The following is a 14,095-nucleotide window of genomic DNA, read 5'->3' as shown; positions in this document are numbered from 1 at the left end:
TATGCAGATTACTGTTTGGTGAGTCCACAGTTCCTCATTGTGTTTCTGAATTCCTCTTGATGTCACACTATACAAATTTCACATGTAGTTGATTCTGATAAACTTATTATTGTCATTTACAGATAATTTTTTTAAAAACTGTTTTTTTCTCCACTTCTGAATAGGTGCTGCGAAGTTGGTGGTAGTTGTAGCAATATTTTTATTGACATTTTATGTCATATCTCAAGTGTTGGAAATAAAAATGGAAGCAAACTTAGGACACATATTTGGTAAGTGATAATTCCCTGTTTACTGCTACCATCTGTTAATAGTTATTTGAGCTGTAATCAAGAATAGCATATTCTTTTACTGTAGGCTTGAATTAAGCTCTTATGAATTTTGAGTATTTTAATACTATTGTCCATATGAACTTAACCTACTTCATTAATCAGTTTGATTCTCTCACCTTCCAAGTATGCACACATTTTCACCCTTTTTTTTTTTTTTCTTGCTGGTAATAACAGTCACAGTCTGGGTTTGTAAACTGTGACTTGAATGATATCTCGGGAATTCTGTACTCTGCCTTTCTGTTGCTTATGCACTTCAAAATTCTGTGCTTTGGGTGGGATTTTTTGTTTGTTTGTGTAGTTACACTGCCATGCACAATAATCAAAACATTTCAGATGTGCTGAGTTCTGTGCAGAAAATAATTACCAGCTTAGATGATGTAAAATTAAGGGTATTTGTTTTGAACCAAATCTTGAAAGGGACTTTTCAGTTTGGGCACATGGATAGGGTTCATGCTGTTTAACACGGCTTACTGAAGTGTGGACATACATCTGAACCGGTCACCAGTGGCATCATTAATAATTACTGAAGAGAGGTGTCATTACGTATTACAGATGAACTGTAGATATGTGTGCTGTCCTTTCCCATCCTGAGAAAGGGAGTCATGAAAGATAGGGTTCAAATACACCTAAACTGCAGAATTGCAGGGTTGAATGAAAAGAATCACATCCTTGTGAAGGTTCTGATTTGTAGCACTTATTTTGACTGGCTCAAATCCTGTTGCAAGACAGGAATTATTTTCACTTCAGCACCCACCCTCCACAGATCCCTGGTTGTTCTGAGTTTTTATCTCTATGTTTTTTTATTTTAATCAGCAATCCATAAATTAAGATAGTTCTTCTAAATGTGTTCCCTGACTATTTTCATTTTTCTACCATGTAAAGATTAATGTCTTTTATATTGTAACATAGTGTTCATATGTATTTGATACTTCATTTCAACCAATCTATTTTTATAGAAGCATTGAAAAGTTTTAAATTTATAGGATATTTTATAGCAGATGACATTTTAATAGTAACATCTTGTAAAACTTTCTTTTGCATTTCAGCTAGATCAGCATTGGATGCAGCTGCACGCTGTGAGTATTCATGTGCATGTGTTACTGCTGTGACTTGCTTTCACTAATAGTAGAAAGAATGTTGAATTTTCCGTTTGGAAAGTCTTAATTACACTTCAAATGCAATCAGAAAGTAATTTTCCTCTTTCCCTGATTTTCCTAAATTCCTGATTTTCTCTAAAATTCTGTTTTATTTTCTTTTGAAAGCCACAAAACCTCCAAGATACAAATGTGGGATCTCTAAAGCTTGTCCTGAAAAGCATTTTGCGTTCAAAATGGCAAGTGGAGCAGCAAATGTAGTTGGACCTAAAATTTGTGTAGAAGATAATGTGTAAGTATTTTTACCTGTTGTCTTAAAATACCTCTTTCAACCTTTGCCTTGGATTGCTCTGCGCACAAAATCGTTAATTTAAGTGATTCTTTGCAGATCTTGTTTTGCCTACAGTATGACCACATGAAAAAATTAAGTTATAATGAAGTATAATCTCTGATGAAACACATTTAATACTCTGCAGTAAATGCTGAAATATATGCAATTTTAATACATGCAAGATAGCTAACCATTTATTTTAGGTTTAGAGACTGGTGGAGTAGTGAGACTTCACGCAGTTAGATACAGTGTTGCCTCCAAGTAACTTGTTCTTGTGTCTGTAATTGTAATTCAGTGCACAACTGTCTTTTTAAGTAATTACTCTTTGTACTTCTAATTGAATGTAATCAGCTAAAACTGCTGTGGATTGTCTTTTGCAAGTCATCTTTTAAATTACCTGTTTATGTTGTACCGGAGACAGAACATATTTTCAACTTTTCTTTACCACATTTCTTCAAAAGGAAAAAATGTTTTAAAGATTGGTAGTTAGTTACCATCAGCACTATTAATTAAACTGAAAAATTGAACTGTGAAATGAATTGGAATCATTTACGATCTTGAAGGTCTTTTTCAACCTCTAATCCAACCATCAACCTGAACAATCAAGCCCATCACTAAACCATGTACTGTAGTGCCGTATTCACATTTCTCTTAAGAACCTCCAGGGATGGGAAGTCTGCCACTTCTCTGGACATCCCATTCTAATGCTTGCAATTCTTTCCCTGAAGAAATTCTTTCTAACATCTAATCCAAACCTCCTCTGGTGGAGCTTATGACTGTTTCCTTGTGTTTTATTGCTTGTCACCTGAAAAAAAGACCGACATCCTCCTTACTACAGCCTCTTTTCAAGTAGTTGCAGGGAGTGATGAGGTCTCCCCTTGGCCTCCTCTTCTCCAGACTAAAGAACCACAGTTCCCTCAGCCCACTCCTCATAAGTCTTTGCTTTCTACTTCCTTCACCAGCTTCGTTGTTCTTCTGTGCACAAACTTAAACAACTCAATATCCTTCTTGTGTTCTGCGTTGGGCCACTCACTACAGTACTCAAGATATGATCTCACCAGAGCTAAGTCACTTCCCTGGTCCTGCTGGCATTTCTGATGCAGGCCAGCATGCTGTTGGCCTTGGTTGGGCATGCTGCTGGCCCATGTTCAGCTGGCTGTCGAGCAGTGCTCCCAGGTCCTACTCTGCCAGGCAACTTTCCAGTCACTCTTCCCCAAGCCTGTTCCACTGCATGGGGTTGTTGTGCCCCAGGTGCAGGACCTGGCACTTAGCCTCGTTGAAGAAAGGAACTGTTTGAAAAAATATTCAAGCCCTGTATTTCTAATAACAGTAGTTTCAACACAGTATTGTTAACAATATTATGTCTAGAGTATTTAACTGAATAACTTTGGGTAATCCTTATAACTAGAATATTAATGTTTATTTTTAGACTCTGTTTCTTTGCTCTTAGGTTGCTACTGCTCATTGTCACCCACAGCATGCCATTTTGTATGATATAATCTATCCACTCAATTTTGAATGACATGTGGCAGCAAAGACATGCTGTTAGCATTGTCAGAAGTAATAAATACATTTTTTTTTAATAATCAGCCTTTGCCTTCCATCTACATTTAAACTACCCCAGTTTAGCTGTTTCTCAGCCCATGCTATGTAAGTACAGGGTGGTACAGATAGCACATACAGCAGTCAGCACTAATTCTAGAGCAAATGGCAACATTTCTGTGAACAGCAAAACTCATAAATAGGATAAGCGATCAGTTAGTGTTTAGGTCTGTAAAATCTGTAAGTACTGGATTATATTTTCTATCACTTTATTCTCTAATTAAAATAAAATGAAAAAAATATTTTTATGTGATCTAAAAACTATTTCTAGCTGCTTGGTTCTCTTCATTCGTAGCATTCATTCCTTTTACAGCCTTGGAAAATCTTATCCAGTCTCCCTGCAGAGAGATTTTTTTGTTCATGTTCCAAAATTTGCCAGCATCTCAGCCTGGTTGCTAGGAAGCTTAATATCTGCAAAGATTTAGGGTGATTCACTGATGAAAAGTTATGAGACTGCAAGTAATATTTTAACATCAGGACTGTAGGCTTTTTAAGTGTCTTGCTTACTGGTTAACTAAGGAGAGATTTTTTTGGGGAGACATGAACAACAATATGAATATTTCATTGAAGCAAGTGATGAAAAATAGTGACTGTCAAGAAATCCTCTATTCTTTTAATATTGGTGTACAACTTACTGCATAACTATTGGGGTCTTAAGTTCTGTTTCAATTGGCAAAAAGCTTTGCTAATTCCTTCTGAGGAGGATTTTTAAAGTCTATTGAAGTGTCCGTCAGCAGGATTGATTAATTTTATATTATCTTCTCCTTTGTTCATAATACATTTGACTTCTCGTTCAAAAGCTGACATCATTTCTTGATTGTGAGTTTTCGGAAGAATTCTAAAACTGGTAAACTACTGCCCTCCTGTGAGAAAGCATTCACATTACACCCACTAGTATTTGTGACAGCACACAAGCCATCTCAGGTGTGTAAAGCAGTGTCTCAGAACTGTGAAGGGACTTACTTTATTTTTAGTAGCTCTTTTTGTAGCGATGTTTTTGACAATCCTGCAAAACGCTGTTTTCTGGTTAAGTCGGGATTGCTGAATTTTTCTTGATATTCTTCCTTGTGCTTCCAAGACACAGAAGCAGGAACAAGGTTTCATAAATTGTTTGTAATATTTACAGCATAGGCTTTTGCTCTGTATTAAACAAGGGTGTCATTTAGTTTGACAGTAGTGAAACTGCTAGTGTAATTGGGAGTGCGTTTAAGTGCTCAGTGTTTCCTTTTTATTGTATAGATATTTTGGACTGTGGTGGGAGCTCTGCTCTGTAGATGTTCAGTTATGGTCTTGCTTTTCTGTATTGGAAGGGCGTAATCCAAACTAAAAAATAATATACTGCAGTCATTGTCAAAATATTAAATATTGTGGTTGCTATGTGATGGGTTTAAAAGGAGCAATAGTGTTATACCTCTTTACTAGCAACATGCAGTTTTTCTTCTGTAAAGAAGCCAGTTCCATGTTTATGCCGCAGTAACCATATAGCAGGATCTTACAGCATCCACCTTTAATAATTATTTTACTTCTGGTATTCATATTTGCAGGATTTTTTGGTGTCTGAAGTCCATCATAGCTGTTAGGTGTGTGTGGTTTTTCAGTGCCTAATTAACCCAGTATTGGAAGTTTTTTGACTTCAGTTTATTTACTGAGAATCGTAGTTAAAAACTAAACTAAGTTCTTAATCTTTTTAGTAAACTAAAATCCATCTTCTATGACCAAAGGAATGCATTCAGAACTTCATTGGTTTTGTTTTATTTCTTTTCAGTCTATTTGCCATATGTTTCTGTTGCTTAGAATTGATGCCTAGACATGATGTGAAAATGATGTGATCACAGAAGTAATGGACTTCCAGCGGCTAAAATGCTTCTGTAACTCCCTACTGACCAAAACTGAATTCCATATTTTAAAAGAAAATTACAAGTCCTCTTCTAATCACAAATGTTTGGCAGATGATATGTTAGAGGGCTGACAAAAGAATATGGTATCTTTCATCTCCGATTACTACTGCTATAAAACTGAAGCCACCATACAAAGAGTTGCCATTAACTAGTGGGCATTCACTGCCTCTCTGAAATCGCTGATACTGAGTCTGTCCCAGATATGGTGTTGTCTGTATGAATTTGATCTAAATTTTGGCTTGTATCTTCATCCTAAGTGCAACAGACACCATCAGAGAGGAAGGTTCTATCATCATCTTTGTAACAGAGCATTTCTTGTTGCTAGCTCATGAGTAAAGAATTAGAATGGGGTGAGTAACAAATTAGTATGGGATGAGTAATGAATTAGTATGGGATGTTGCAGTGGTGTGTGCAAGCATGCAGTCCTTGTGAAACATTGAATAGTTGCTCAGACATGACCTGAAAATCATGTGGCCACAAAAGAAGTTACCTGATAAAAGTTTTGAAGATAGAAGGGTTGTACAAGCTTGCCAGCCCCTTCTTAGAGCAAGCTAGGGAAGTCAAAGCAGCCCTGGTCAGGAAGGAATTAACACATTTGTTAGAGTGTGTTTGGAATTGATGAGATATGCTCCAGTATGCTTATGCTGAAATGCTTTCTTAAATCTGAGCTGAAGATTTCTTAACTGTCCTCATAGGGTTTTAACCCTTATTCCTGTTTCTCCTTGCTTATGTTAATGCTTTTAGTCCTAGCTTCAAAGTGGAACTGCTGGAATATTTAGGGCCTGTAGGTAGAACGGAGATCTTCATACAGTGCCAGTGAAAAATAATGAGATCATCTGTGAGCTTCCTCTCACTGGAGTGGTACCCTCACCATGGCCCAAGGCACCGTAGCTAACAGTCTTAACATTCCCATTAGCTCTTCTTTACAGCTCTGAACAGCTGCCATTTCACAGTGTCTCTGTACTTTCTGAGCTCCTTTTCTGCTCTGAGTTTGGCCAAGTAATTGTTGTCGTAGACTGTGGTGGTTTTGTTGGGATGTCTAATGGTACTCCAAGATTATAGTCACTTTTTGTTTAAAGTCCCATCAATATATTGACTATTTCCCTTGGGCTTAGTTACTTTTGTCTGTCACAGGAAACATGTCTACACTGACTTTCTTGTTTAGTATTGTGATGCTGCAGTATTCATTTTAAATACTTTGGTTCAGTTAACTTTTAAACTCATTAACGATTATGTTCATCCTATGCTTAAAAAAAGCATAAAATGTTGGTTACGTGACTGTGCTAAGCCCCTCAAATTGTTCTTCATGTTTCAGGCTCCTTAACTTCAAGGAATTTCATTAACTGCACTGATAGCACTTTACTTTTGTTGGCATTTTTAATACACACATACTTTGAGCATTTAATCATCTTTTTTTTCAAGCTAAGTGGGTACAATTAGGGACATTAGATCTATCATTCTCAGTTCAGTGGTTCCGTAAAGGCACGTAGGAGACTTTGCTTCATTTAAGTACTCATGGGCACATGGTCTTTAAGATACACATCTTATGATTTAATCGTTCCTGTTTAAAATTGAAATACTACATATCAGAAGATTGTCCTATTACAAATTAAATTGTTTATTTTGTTTCAGTTTAATGAGTGGAGTTAAAAATAATGTTGGCAGAGGAATAAATGTGGCCTTGGTCAATGGTAAGTGATGTTTAAGTGAGCAGTGTCTTCATTTTAAAATTCTTCCTGAAATTTAAGGCCCTGTTAAGGGATGATGAAGTACAAAGAGGAAGAGAAGAGGCAGTATTCAGCATACGTACACTGAGATAACGTCAAATTTTGGTACTTACATGTTTTTGTTAGTATACAGTTTGAAAGTAGAAAAACTTAGAGCATTTTTGTTTCTGGAAATGTGTAATAATGCAGAGTTCCATTGTCATTATTTTAGCGATACATCAGATAACTTTCTAATGGTGTGTCTCTTGAATTTGTATATTGCCACCACTAATAAAATTCTGTACACCAAATTCTTCTCATACTGTTTTCAGTGAAACCTATTTAACAGTGTTACTACATGAAAAAGACAGTTCATTATTTCCTAGTTTGAAATCAGTATATTCTATTACTCCATATATAGAGATCTTGTCCCCAAATACATCCATGTTATATATTCAGGTTTCTTAACTTCCATTAATAAATTTACCTGTGTGTCAGCTTGAAAGCTAAACTGAATGTCAGTACTGACAATTTTGTCCTTTATATGTAGGAAGCAATTTCTTGTAGCAGCAAGATAGTACTTTGTCAGTTCACAGCAATATAAATTCATATTATTTTTGGATCGTACTTAGGTTTATATCACCTAACACATGATTTGAACAATACTCACTTAATCCTATTTTGCCCTCCTAAATTGTCTCAGTCTGTTCAAAAACAAACCTCCCAGTTCCATATTATATAGCTGCCAGTCTTTCTCCTTGTCTTACAGATTTTATGTGATGTATCTATTAAAAACAAAACTCTACATTCCATCAAATACTGACGTTGTAGACAGTGCAGTAAAAATGGTGATGAACATACAATACCCACTTTCTTCTCTGTTTATTCTAAAAGTTTACATGGGCTAAGAAATTCCAGTTTGTAGCAGAACATGCAGTGTAATTTTGATCTTTCTTGCTTCCTATGTGGTACTAAAAGCAAACTATAACTGTACTCTTTTTTTGCAAAAAGAACTTTTTTTTTTAAAAAAAAAAAAAAGCTAAGTGCATTTTCTTTATTGCTCTTTCTTGAGGGTGTTCTGTGTTGTTTTTTTTATGTTTAACTTGATGTAAAATCAGTTTGCATCTTCTATCTTTTTTTCCCCCCTCTTAGCTTTTCACAAATGGCTGTAGTGTTTAAGGAGAAATCTTCATGAAAGATAGAAGTACTTGATTTATAGAGTGTCTTCAGCACTTTTTCTGACAGTCATTAAGAGGAATTGGGCATGTTGTCTGTGAAGTACCTTTGGCTATTTCATTAAACCACGTATTTCTTTTTCTTCAGGTAAAACAGGAGAACCATTAGACACTAAATTCTTTGATATGTGGGGAGGAGGTAAGTGCAGTTATCCTAGCTGGTTAGAGAGAAGCAACCTGACTGTGTGCATGTGCTTGTGTGTGCCCCCTCTAGGCTCTGTTTGCTGTGGTGGTTTAAGCTTGACCTCAGCCTTTATAATTGTGAGGAGAATGCCACTTTAGAGAAACACAAAGGGGGATGGGGAGAGAGAAGAGGAGAATGGTGCATTTAATCACACCTGCTCATTCTCCTGAGTAGTTCCCACTAGCAGGTATGTCTTTACACAGTATAGATGAAACCCTTAATATAAAATGAGAGTTCTTCCTTGTGCATTTTATCTTTCTCACACTTACGATCTTGTTATAAATGTACAATTATAAATAATAATAATTATTAATTTAGCAATGTCTAAATTAAATAGATGTTGCAGGTTATTATAATATATCTAATGATTGGTGCTTATGTGAGGTTTTTTTGTGTTCTCTTTCCAGATGTGGCACCATTTATTGAATTTCTTAAGTCCATCCAGGATGGAACCATAGTGTTAATGGGAACATATGATGATGGTGCAACCAAGTATGTCATAAATTTATGCAGTTAATATTGCTTAACATTTTAAATGCTGTTTTGTACCTGGAAAAAAAAAAAAAAAGAAAAAACAAGCATTCTTTATCACACAACCACTTCTGATAAAGCTTTGTTCTTGCAAGATATGGGATTGTAAACTATGTTTTCAGCTGATTCATTTAATGATCCCAACGTGATATTTACATAGATTTATTTCTATACTTTCATGATCCCTAACAACAGAGAAACAATAAACTATAAAATTAGGCATATTAGCAGAAATATCCCAAGCGTTTTCTGCAAATCATAAATGCTGATTTTTTTTTTTTAACCCCTCAGAGAAAAGGTGTTGATGCAACAAGAAGACAGTGTAGGGCAAATGGGACATGGCTATGAGAACACACCCTCTGATGGAAATTGGTCTGTTTCATCCAGCACTTTTATCAGAACAACTCCAGGACAGAGTGTGGTAGTTAAAAATGTTCACAGACCGTTGCTACAAAGTCTACATGTACCCTTCCTGTTTTGAGGTCCGAGATTTTACTGGTGTGAGCCTCACGCTTGTTGGCCTCAAAGTTTGGAACTGTTCAACTATCAAGCTTTTCAGTTTAGACAATAGACATATCATAAGAGGTTTTAGTACTCTTTCAGCAGTATCTTCCAACCTTCTCAGCTTTGATCTTCTGGAATAGGTAGTAAAATTACTGTAGAAATTTGTATTGGGGTTACAATACAGATCTAAAGAATAGATTTATTCCATACTTAAGTCATACTGTCAAAAGGATTACTTTTTGTAGTGAAAAATGATTTTTTTTCTTTTCCTCCTGTTTTAGACTTATTTAACTTTTTAATGGGTTCTGTACGTTCTTTTTCCTCTTTTGATGCAATTTGTTATCCACAACTTATTTCTGCTGTAGGAGTAGCTTTCTGATGACAAAATCCTGACTTTGAAATGAGTGGTATTTGCAGTAAATGGTGGAAAGGGTCTGTAGATTCACTACTTTGGGAAGAAGAAAACTATTTAATGTTTCTTTATCACAAGGCTGGATCTCCAACTATTGTTGTTCTTTAATATTTAGATAAGTACAGTAAGTTTGTTTCAATAATCGTGTCTCAGCTGGTGTTTTTTCAAAGCTAAAAAGGAAGACCCATTCTTCCTGATAGCCAGGAAGTACTCGTTAGTAATATTGCAAAAATAGCCCAAACCATGCCATTGAAACTTGATATTAATCATAAATGCCAGTGCTTGGAAGTAACTAAAAATGTGAAGAACAATCATGTTTAAAAGATTAAAAAAAAAAAAAAAGTGAGGTTGTGGATTTTATTTAAGTATAAGCTGCACCAATGCTGTGGAAACTTGAAGCGTGGGTGGTACAAATAACCTCCAAAGTAAATTAAGTAATCATTTTTTTATCATTTTTGTTAAGGTGAGTCACACAACTATATCTCAGTAAGTAGTAATAATCAGAAGTTGTGTGTGATGTTTGGTAATCGGGCAAATATAGTAACTGGTAGGAAGAAATAAAGAGCTGCTGTTTAGAGGTTTTGTCTCCTACAGAATAATTTTATCTTCTGTATTATCCTACATAGACTTACAGGCACTGAACCATGCTGTGGGGTAGCATTCTGAATTTTAAATTATTTGCCTTGAGCAAACAAGAACTTCTTTTGTGCATTTAGGTCATTCTTTTAACCTAAGAGAGCTCGTGTTTTATCTAGGCTTCAACTTAAGTCTGCAAAACAGTGTTTACTTTAAAGGTTGACTTTTTTTAGCTGCCGAGAGAATTGCTAAAATTCCTTGAGTTGTATGTATAAATTTTGAAAATATAGGGTTCTTGGCTTTTGTTGGTGTACTGATAGGTTTGTGTGCTGGTTGCTTGAGATAATAATATCAAAGAGCAGAGCTCATAAGATCAGCTTATTTCAAAACTATCGTTATCTGATTTTAAAAGATAGATCTTTCCCGGTGTTGGCTTACTTAAACTATATTTAACCAGATTGAAGCTAAATGGTGCATTGAACAGTGAAAGCTCTGAGAATGTGTATTTTTATTTACATATTGAATTTCTCTGTTTTGCTCAAGGCTTAATGAGGAAGCACGGAAACTGATTGCTGAATTGGGAAGCACGTCCATCACTAACCTTGGCTTTAGAGACAACTGGGTCTTCTGTGGTGGAAAAGGAATTAAAACTAAAAGTCCATTTGAACAGGTCTGTTATTCTATAACTTAGTGGAATTCAACAGCCTACATTAATAAAGGCTTAGAATGTTTTATAAATGCCTTGAGTTTGTTCAAATTAGATATTGCAGTAGTGGCACACAGTGTTATTTTCAAATTTGTTCCTTGATTAGTCTCCCCCTTTTAAATGTGCAGAATAATTCCATCATGATTCACAAATAAGAAGAAAAAAATCTTCTGTGGGTGGGTTTTAGTAACCCAATAACTAGATTAATTCATTTTGATGGATTCAATTAAACTGATAATTCAAAATTTACTGCATAACATTCATTTTTAGACCTGCTAACCTCTGACAGATTAGTTGTAGTTAAGGTGTTCGTGTTCCCAGCTGTTCACTTTGCTCTTCTGTCAGAAATTACTGCTGCCTAGGAAAACTTGTGAAACTAAACATATCCACATACTTTAATAGCTGCAATTCAACATATGTCATTGCTGCCTTTAATTACCAGTAAAGGTAGCTTTGTACTTGGAGAGCAAGCCTGTTTTCTTTTTTGCCAACTTTCAAGGGACTGGGAACTAGTGTAGGAGCAATGGCAAACTCTTGGAGGCAGTAATGTCTTACCTGGCAGCAGATGATTGCTTCTTGGAAAAGCCTTAATTTAAAATAAATAAATAAATAAAATTCAGCCTTATGTAGTTTTCATAAAATCTGCCCTGTAAGTTTAGTGTTCTTATTTAACTTAAACCTAGTGGTTTATGTTTTCTTGGCAGTTGATCTTTTCCTTGCTTGTTTCTCTTGCTGAATAAACATCCATGATAAATTTTAAAAATGTTTTCACTAGTCAGATTCACCTGTTTTTAGCATATACTTGTCTGAACAAGCAACTTTCAACTTTCCGTGGAGAGTACTGAGAGGCTGTTGTATTTGATGATACTTAAAAAGCACAAGAGGTTAATACTAACATCATCTCTTTGTCTGTTTCCTGAAAATAATTACAAAGAAGTGTCTTTTAAAGCCATGCGTAAAGCAACAGGGTAAGTGACTTCACATTAACAGTAGGTTGATATTTTCTATTTACAGCATATAAAGAACAACAAGGATACAAACAAATATGAAGGCTGGCCAGAAGTTGTTGAGATGGAAGGCTGTATCCCTCAGAAGCAAGACTAAATCAAAACAAAAGGAAAGAAGAATTAAAATGGAAGAAAATGCACTTTCTGCTGTTATTAGAGAGAGGGCTATGAAGGAGACTGTACTGTAAATAATATTTTTAAGCATGCAACCATCTTGTCAGTGTGTGCATGAGCACTGACCTTTTGAATATCGGGATTATTTATTGCTAACACATAAAAATCCTTTTTGTAAATATGTTCAAAATAAACATCAAATCATTTCTAAACAGGTTTCTTAAAAGCACAGTATTTAGTTTGCCTATGGTAAATAATATCTCGTAGGTCAACTGGCTAATAAATTGCATATGCCAATAATAAATAGATCCTGACAAATGTACTGTCTTCTAATATTGCTGTGAGTATATAACCTTTGTGGAATATGTAGATTTTAGTCATAAGTTAATAAAAAGCTTTAATTTTTTTTATCCTCTGCCTTTTTAGTGGCAGCATCACTTTTTATTGAAGCTAATTGGTTTTTCTAATAACAAGTGCTCCAGAAATTTATTTTGTAGTTCCCCACCAAAACCAAATACTCTAACAAAGGAAGAAAACATGATACTTAAATACAGATATGCCACAAAAAGCACAATATGAATTATTTTTACTAGGAGGAAAACAAAAGTAAATGTATCCATAGTGTCTGCCTTCTAGCAGCAGTTTTCAGGGTACAACATTATGAACCTTTACTGCCTATGTTACATCTAATGTAAACTGAGGTAATTTGTGCTTACAGTGAGGTATTAACAAAAGCATTGTATCTAAGGTTATGTAATGTGTAACATTCAAACTTAACTGACAATTTTCTTTTTTTTTTTTTTTTTTTTTCAAAGCAAAAAAATGGACCAAGTTGAAGTGGCCTTATTCTTTAGCTCATATCAGAGCTGTCAGAAAGCAGCTTTTGTTGGAAACTTCAGTTTCTTTTAAGTATGGCCCACCTGAGCTTTCACTGAAACCAAGTTAGCATGGTGTAACTGAAAGTGTTGGTATTCAAGAAATAGGGGCTGTCACAGAATAGATTATAATCTCTTGAAGTTTCATGCCATGAGTTCTGGTACAATCTTCAACAACTTCTAGCTAGTACCATGGCACAAAAACCACAAAGGATTTTTCAGGTACCCACAGCCTAAGCTGAAAACAGTGGCGATCGAATACTGTTACCATTGATGTCTTCTGAGATGGATGTGTGCACTAAAAATTTCAAGCAATATTGGGAATTGCTTTTCAAGTCAAATAACCTGTGATATCAGAGCAAGTCTGGACTCTGAATTGTTCTGTATGTTTAACTAGCTTGTTAAATAATGTGGTTTTCCCTCAAGTTTAATGTAGAACAGCAATAAAAGCACCTTATTATGGTGAAATTGTTTTTGTTAAATCTTTCAGATTTTCTTGTTTAGGAGGATGTGTCAAAATCATGTATATCTTTGTCATCAAATAAAGTAAAACCCTCATTTCTATCAATCAGAAAATAAATTTTATTTCATAACAGTAGGGTATTGTGAAAAACTGGTTTCCTAAGTCCTGGGATTTTCACATAAATACATTGGTTATGCTGCTGTCCAAAATAATAATGGAAAAAAATTTGAAGGTAGTTGGCAGGGTCTTAAGGAAAGAGAAAAACAACAAAAAAACAAGTATTAATAGTTTCTTTGCACTATTGTCTTTATTCTTGATTTTGAATGTCAGTGCATATTTCATCCATCAAATTAAAAAGTTCAGATTTCCTCTGCAAAATGAAATGGGTAAGAAACAGAACTGAAATCAGACCTCTTTTAGCCCTCATCTTTAAGTTTGTGCCTTTTTTTACCCCCCAGCAATCTGAAGGAAGTAAATATATTCTGATTGTTTAACCTGCTGAAGGTGGACCTGCCACAAAACATTTAA

The 14,095-nt window shown here is 35.1% G+C and overlaps 1 protein-coding gene across 2 annotated transcripts in view; it reads left to right on the top strand.

Annotated features, from left to right (window-relative positions):
• The window catches only part of FAM3C (FAM3 metabolism regulating signaling molecule C), a 34,191-nt gene extending 20,519 nt beyond the window's left edge, over positions 1–13,672 (top strand). For both annotated transcript variants that reach the window (XM_068669590.1, XM_068669589.1), the window contains exons 3-10: positions 165–269; positions 1,376–1,405; positions 1,592–1,715; positions 6,887–6,945; positions 8,284–8,334; positions 8,787–8,871; positions 10,946–11,072; positions 12,123–13,672. In XM_068669590.1, coding sequence (XP_068525691.1) covers positions 165–269; positions 1,376–1,405; positions 1,592–1,715; positions 6,887–6,945; positions 8,284–8,334; positions 8,787–8,871; positions 10,946–11,072; positions 12,123–12,212 — 671 coding nt within the window. In that variant the 3' untranslated portion in view covers positions 12,213–13,672. The remainder of the gene's footprint in view (positions 1–164; positions 270–1,375; positions 1,406–1,591; positions 1,716–6,886; positions 6,946–8,283; positions 8,335–8,786; positions 8,872–10,945; positions 11,073–12,122) is intronic.
• The last annotated feature ends 423 nt before the right edge of the window (positions 13,673–14,095 follow it).

The sequence above is a fragment of the Anas acuta genome, chromosome 1 (assembly GCF_963932015.1).
Source record: "Anas acuta chromosome 1, bAnaAcu1.1, whole genome shotgun sequence".
Taxonomy (NCBI): Eukaryota; Metazoa; Chordata; class Aves; order Anseriformes; family Anatidae; genus Anas; species Anas acuta.
The sequence above is the reverse complement of the archived record's forward strand: the minus strand, read 5'-3'. Positions and strand labels throughout refer to the sequence as shown.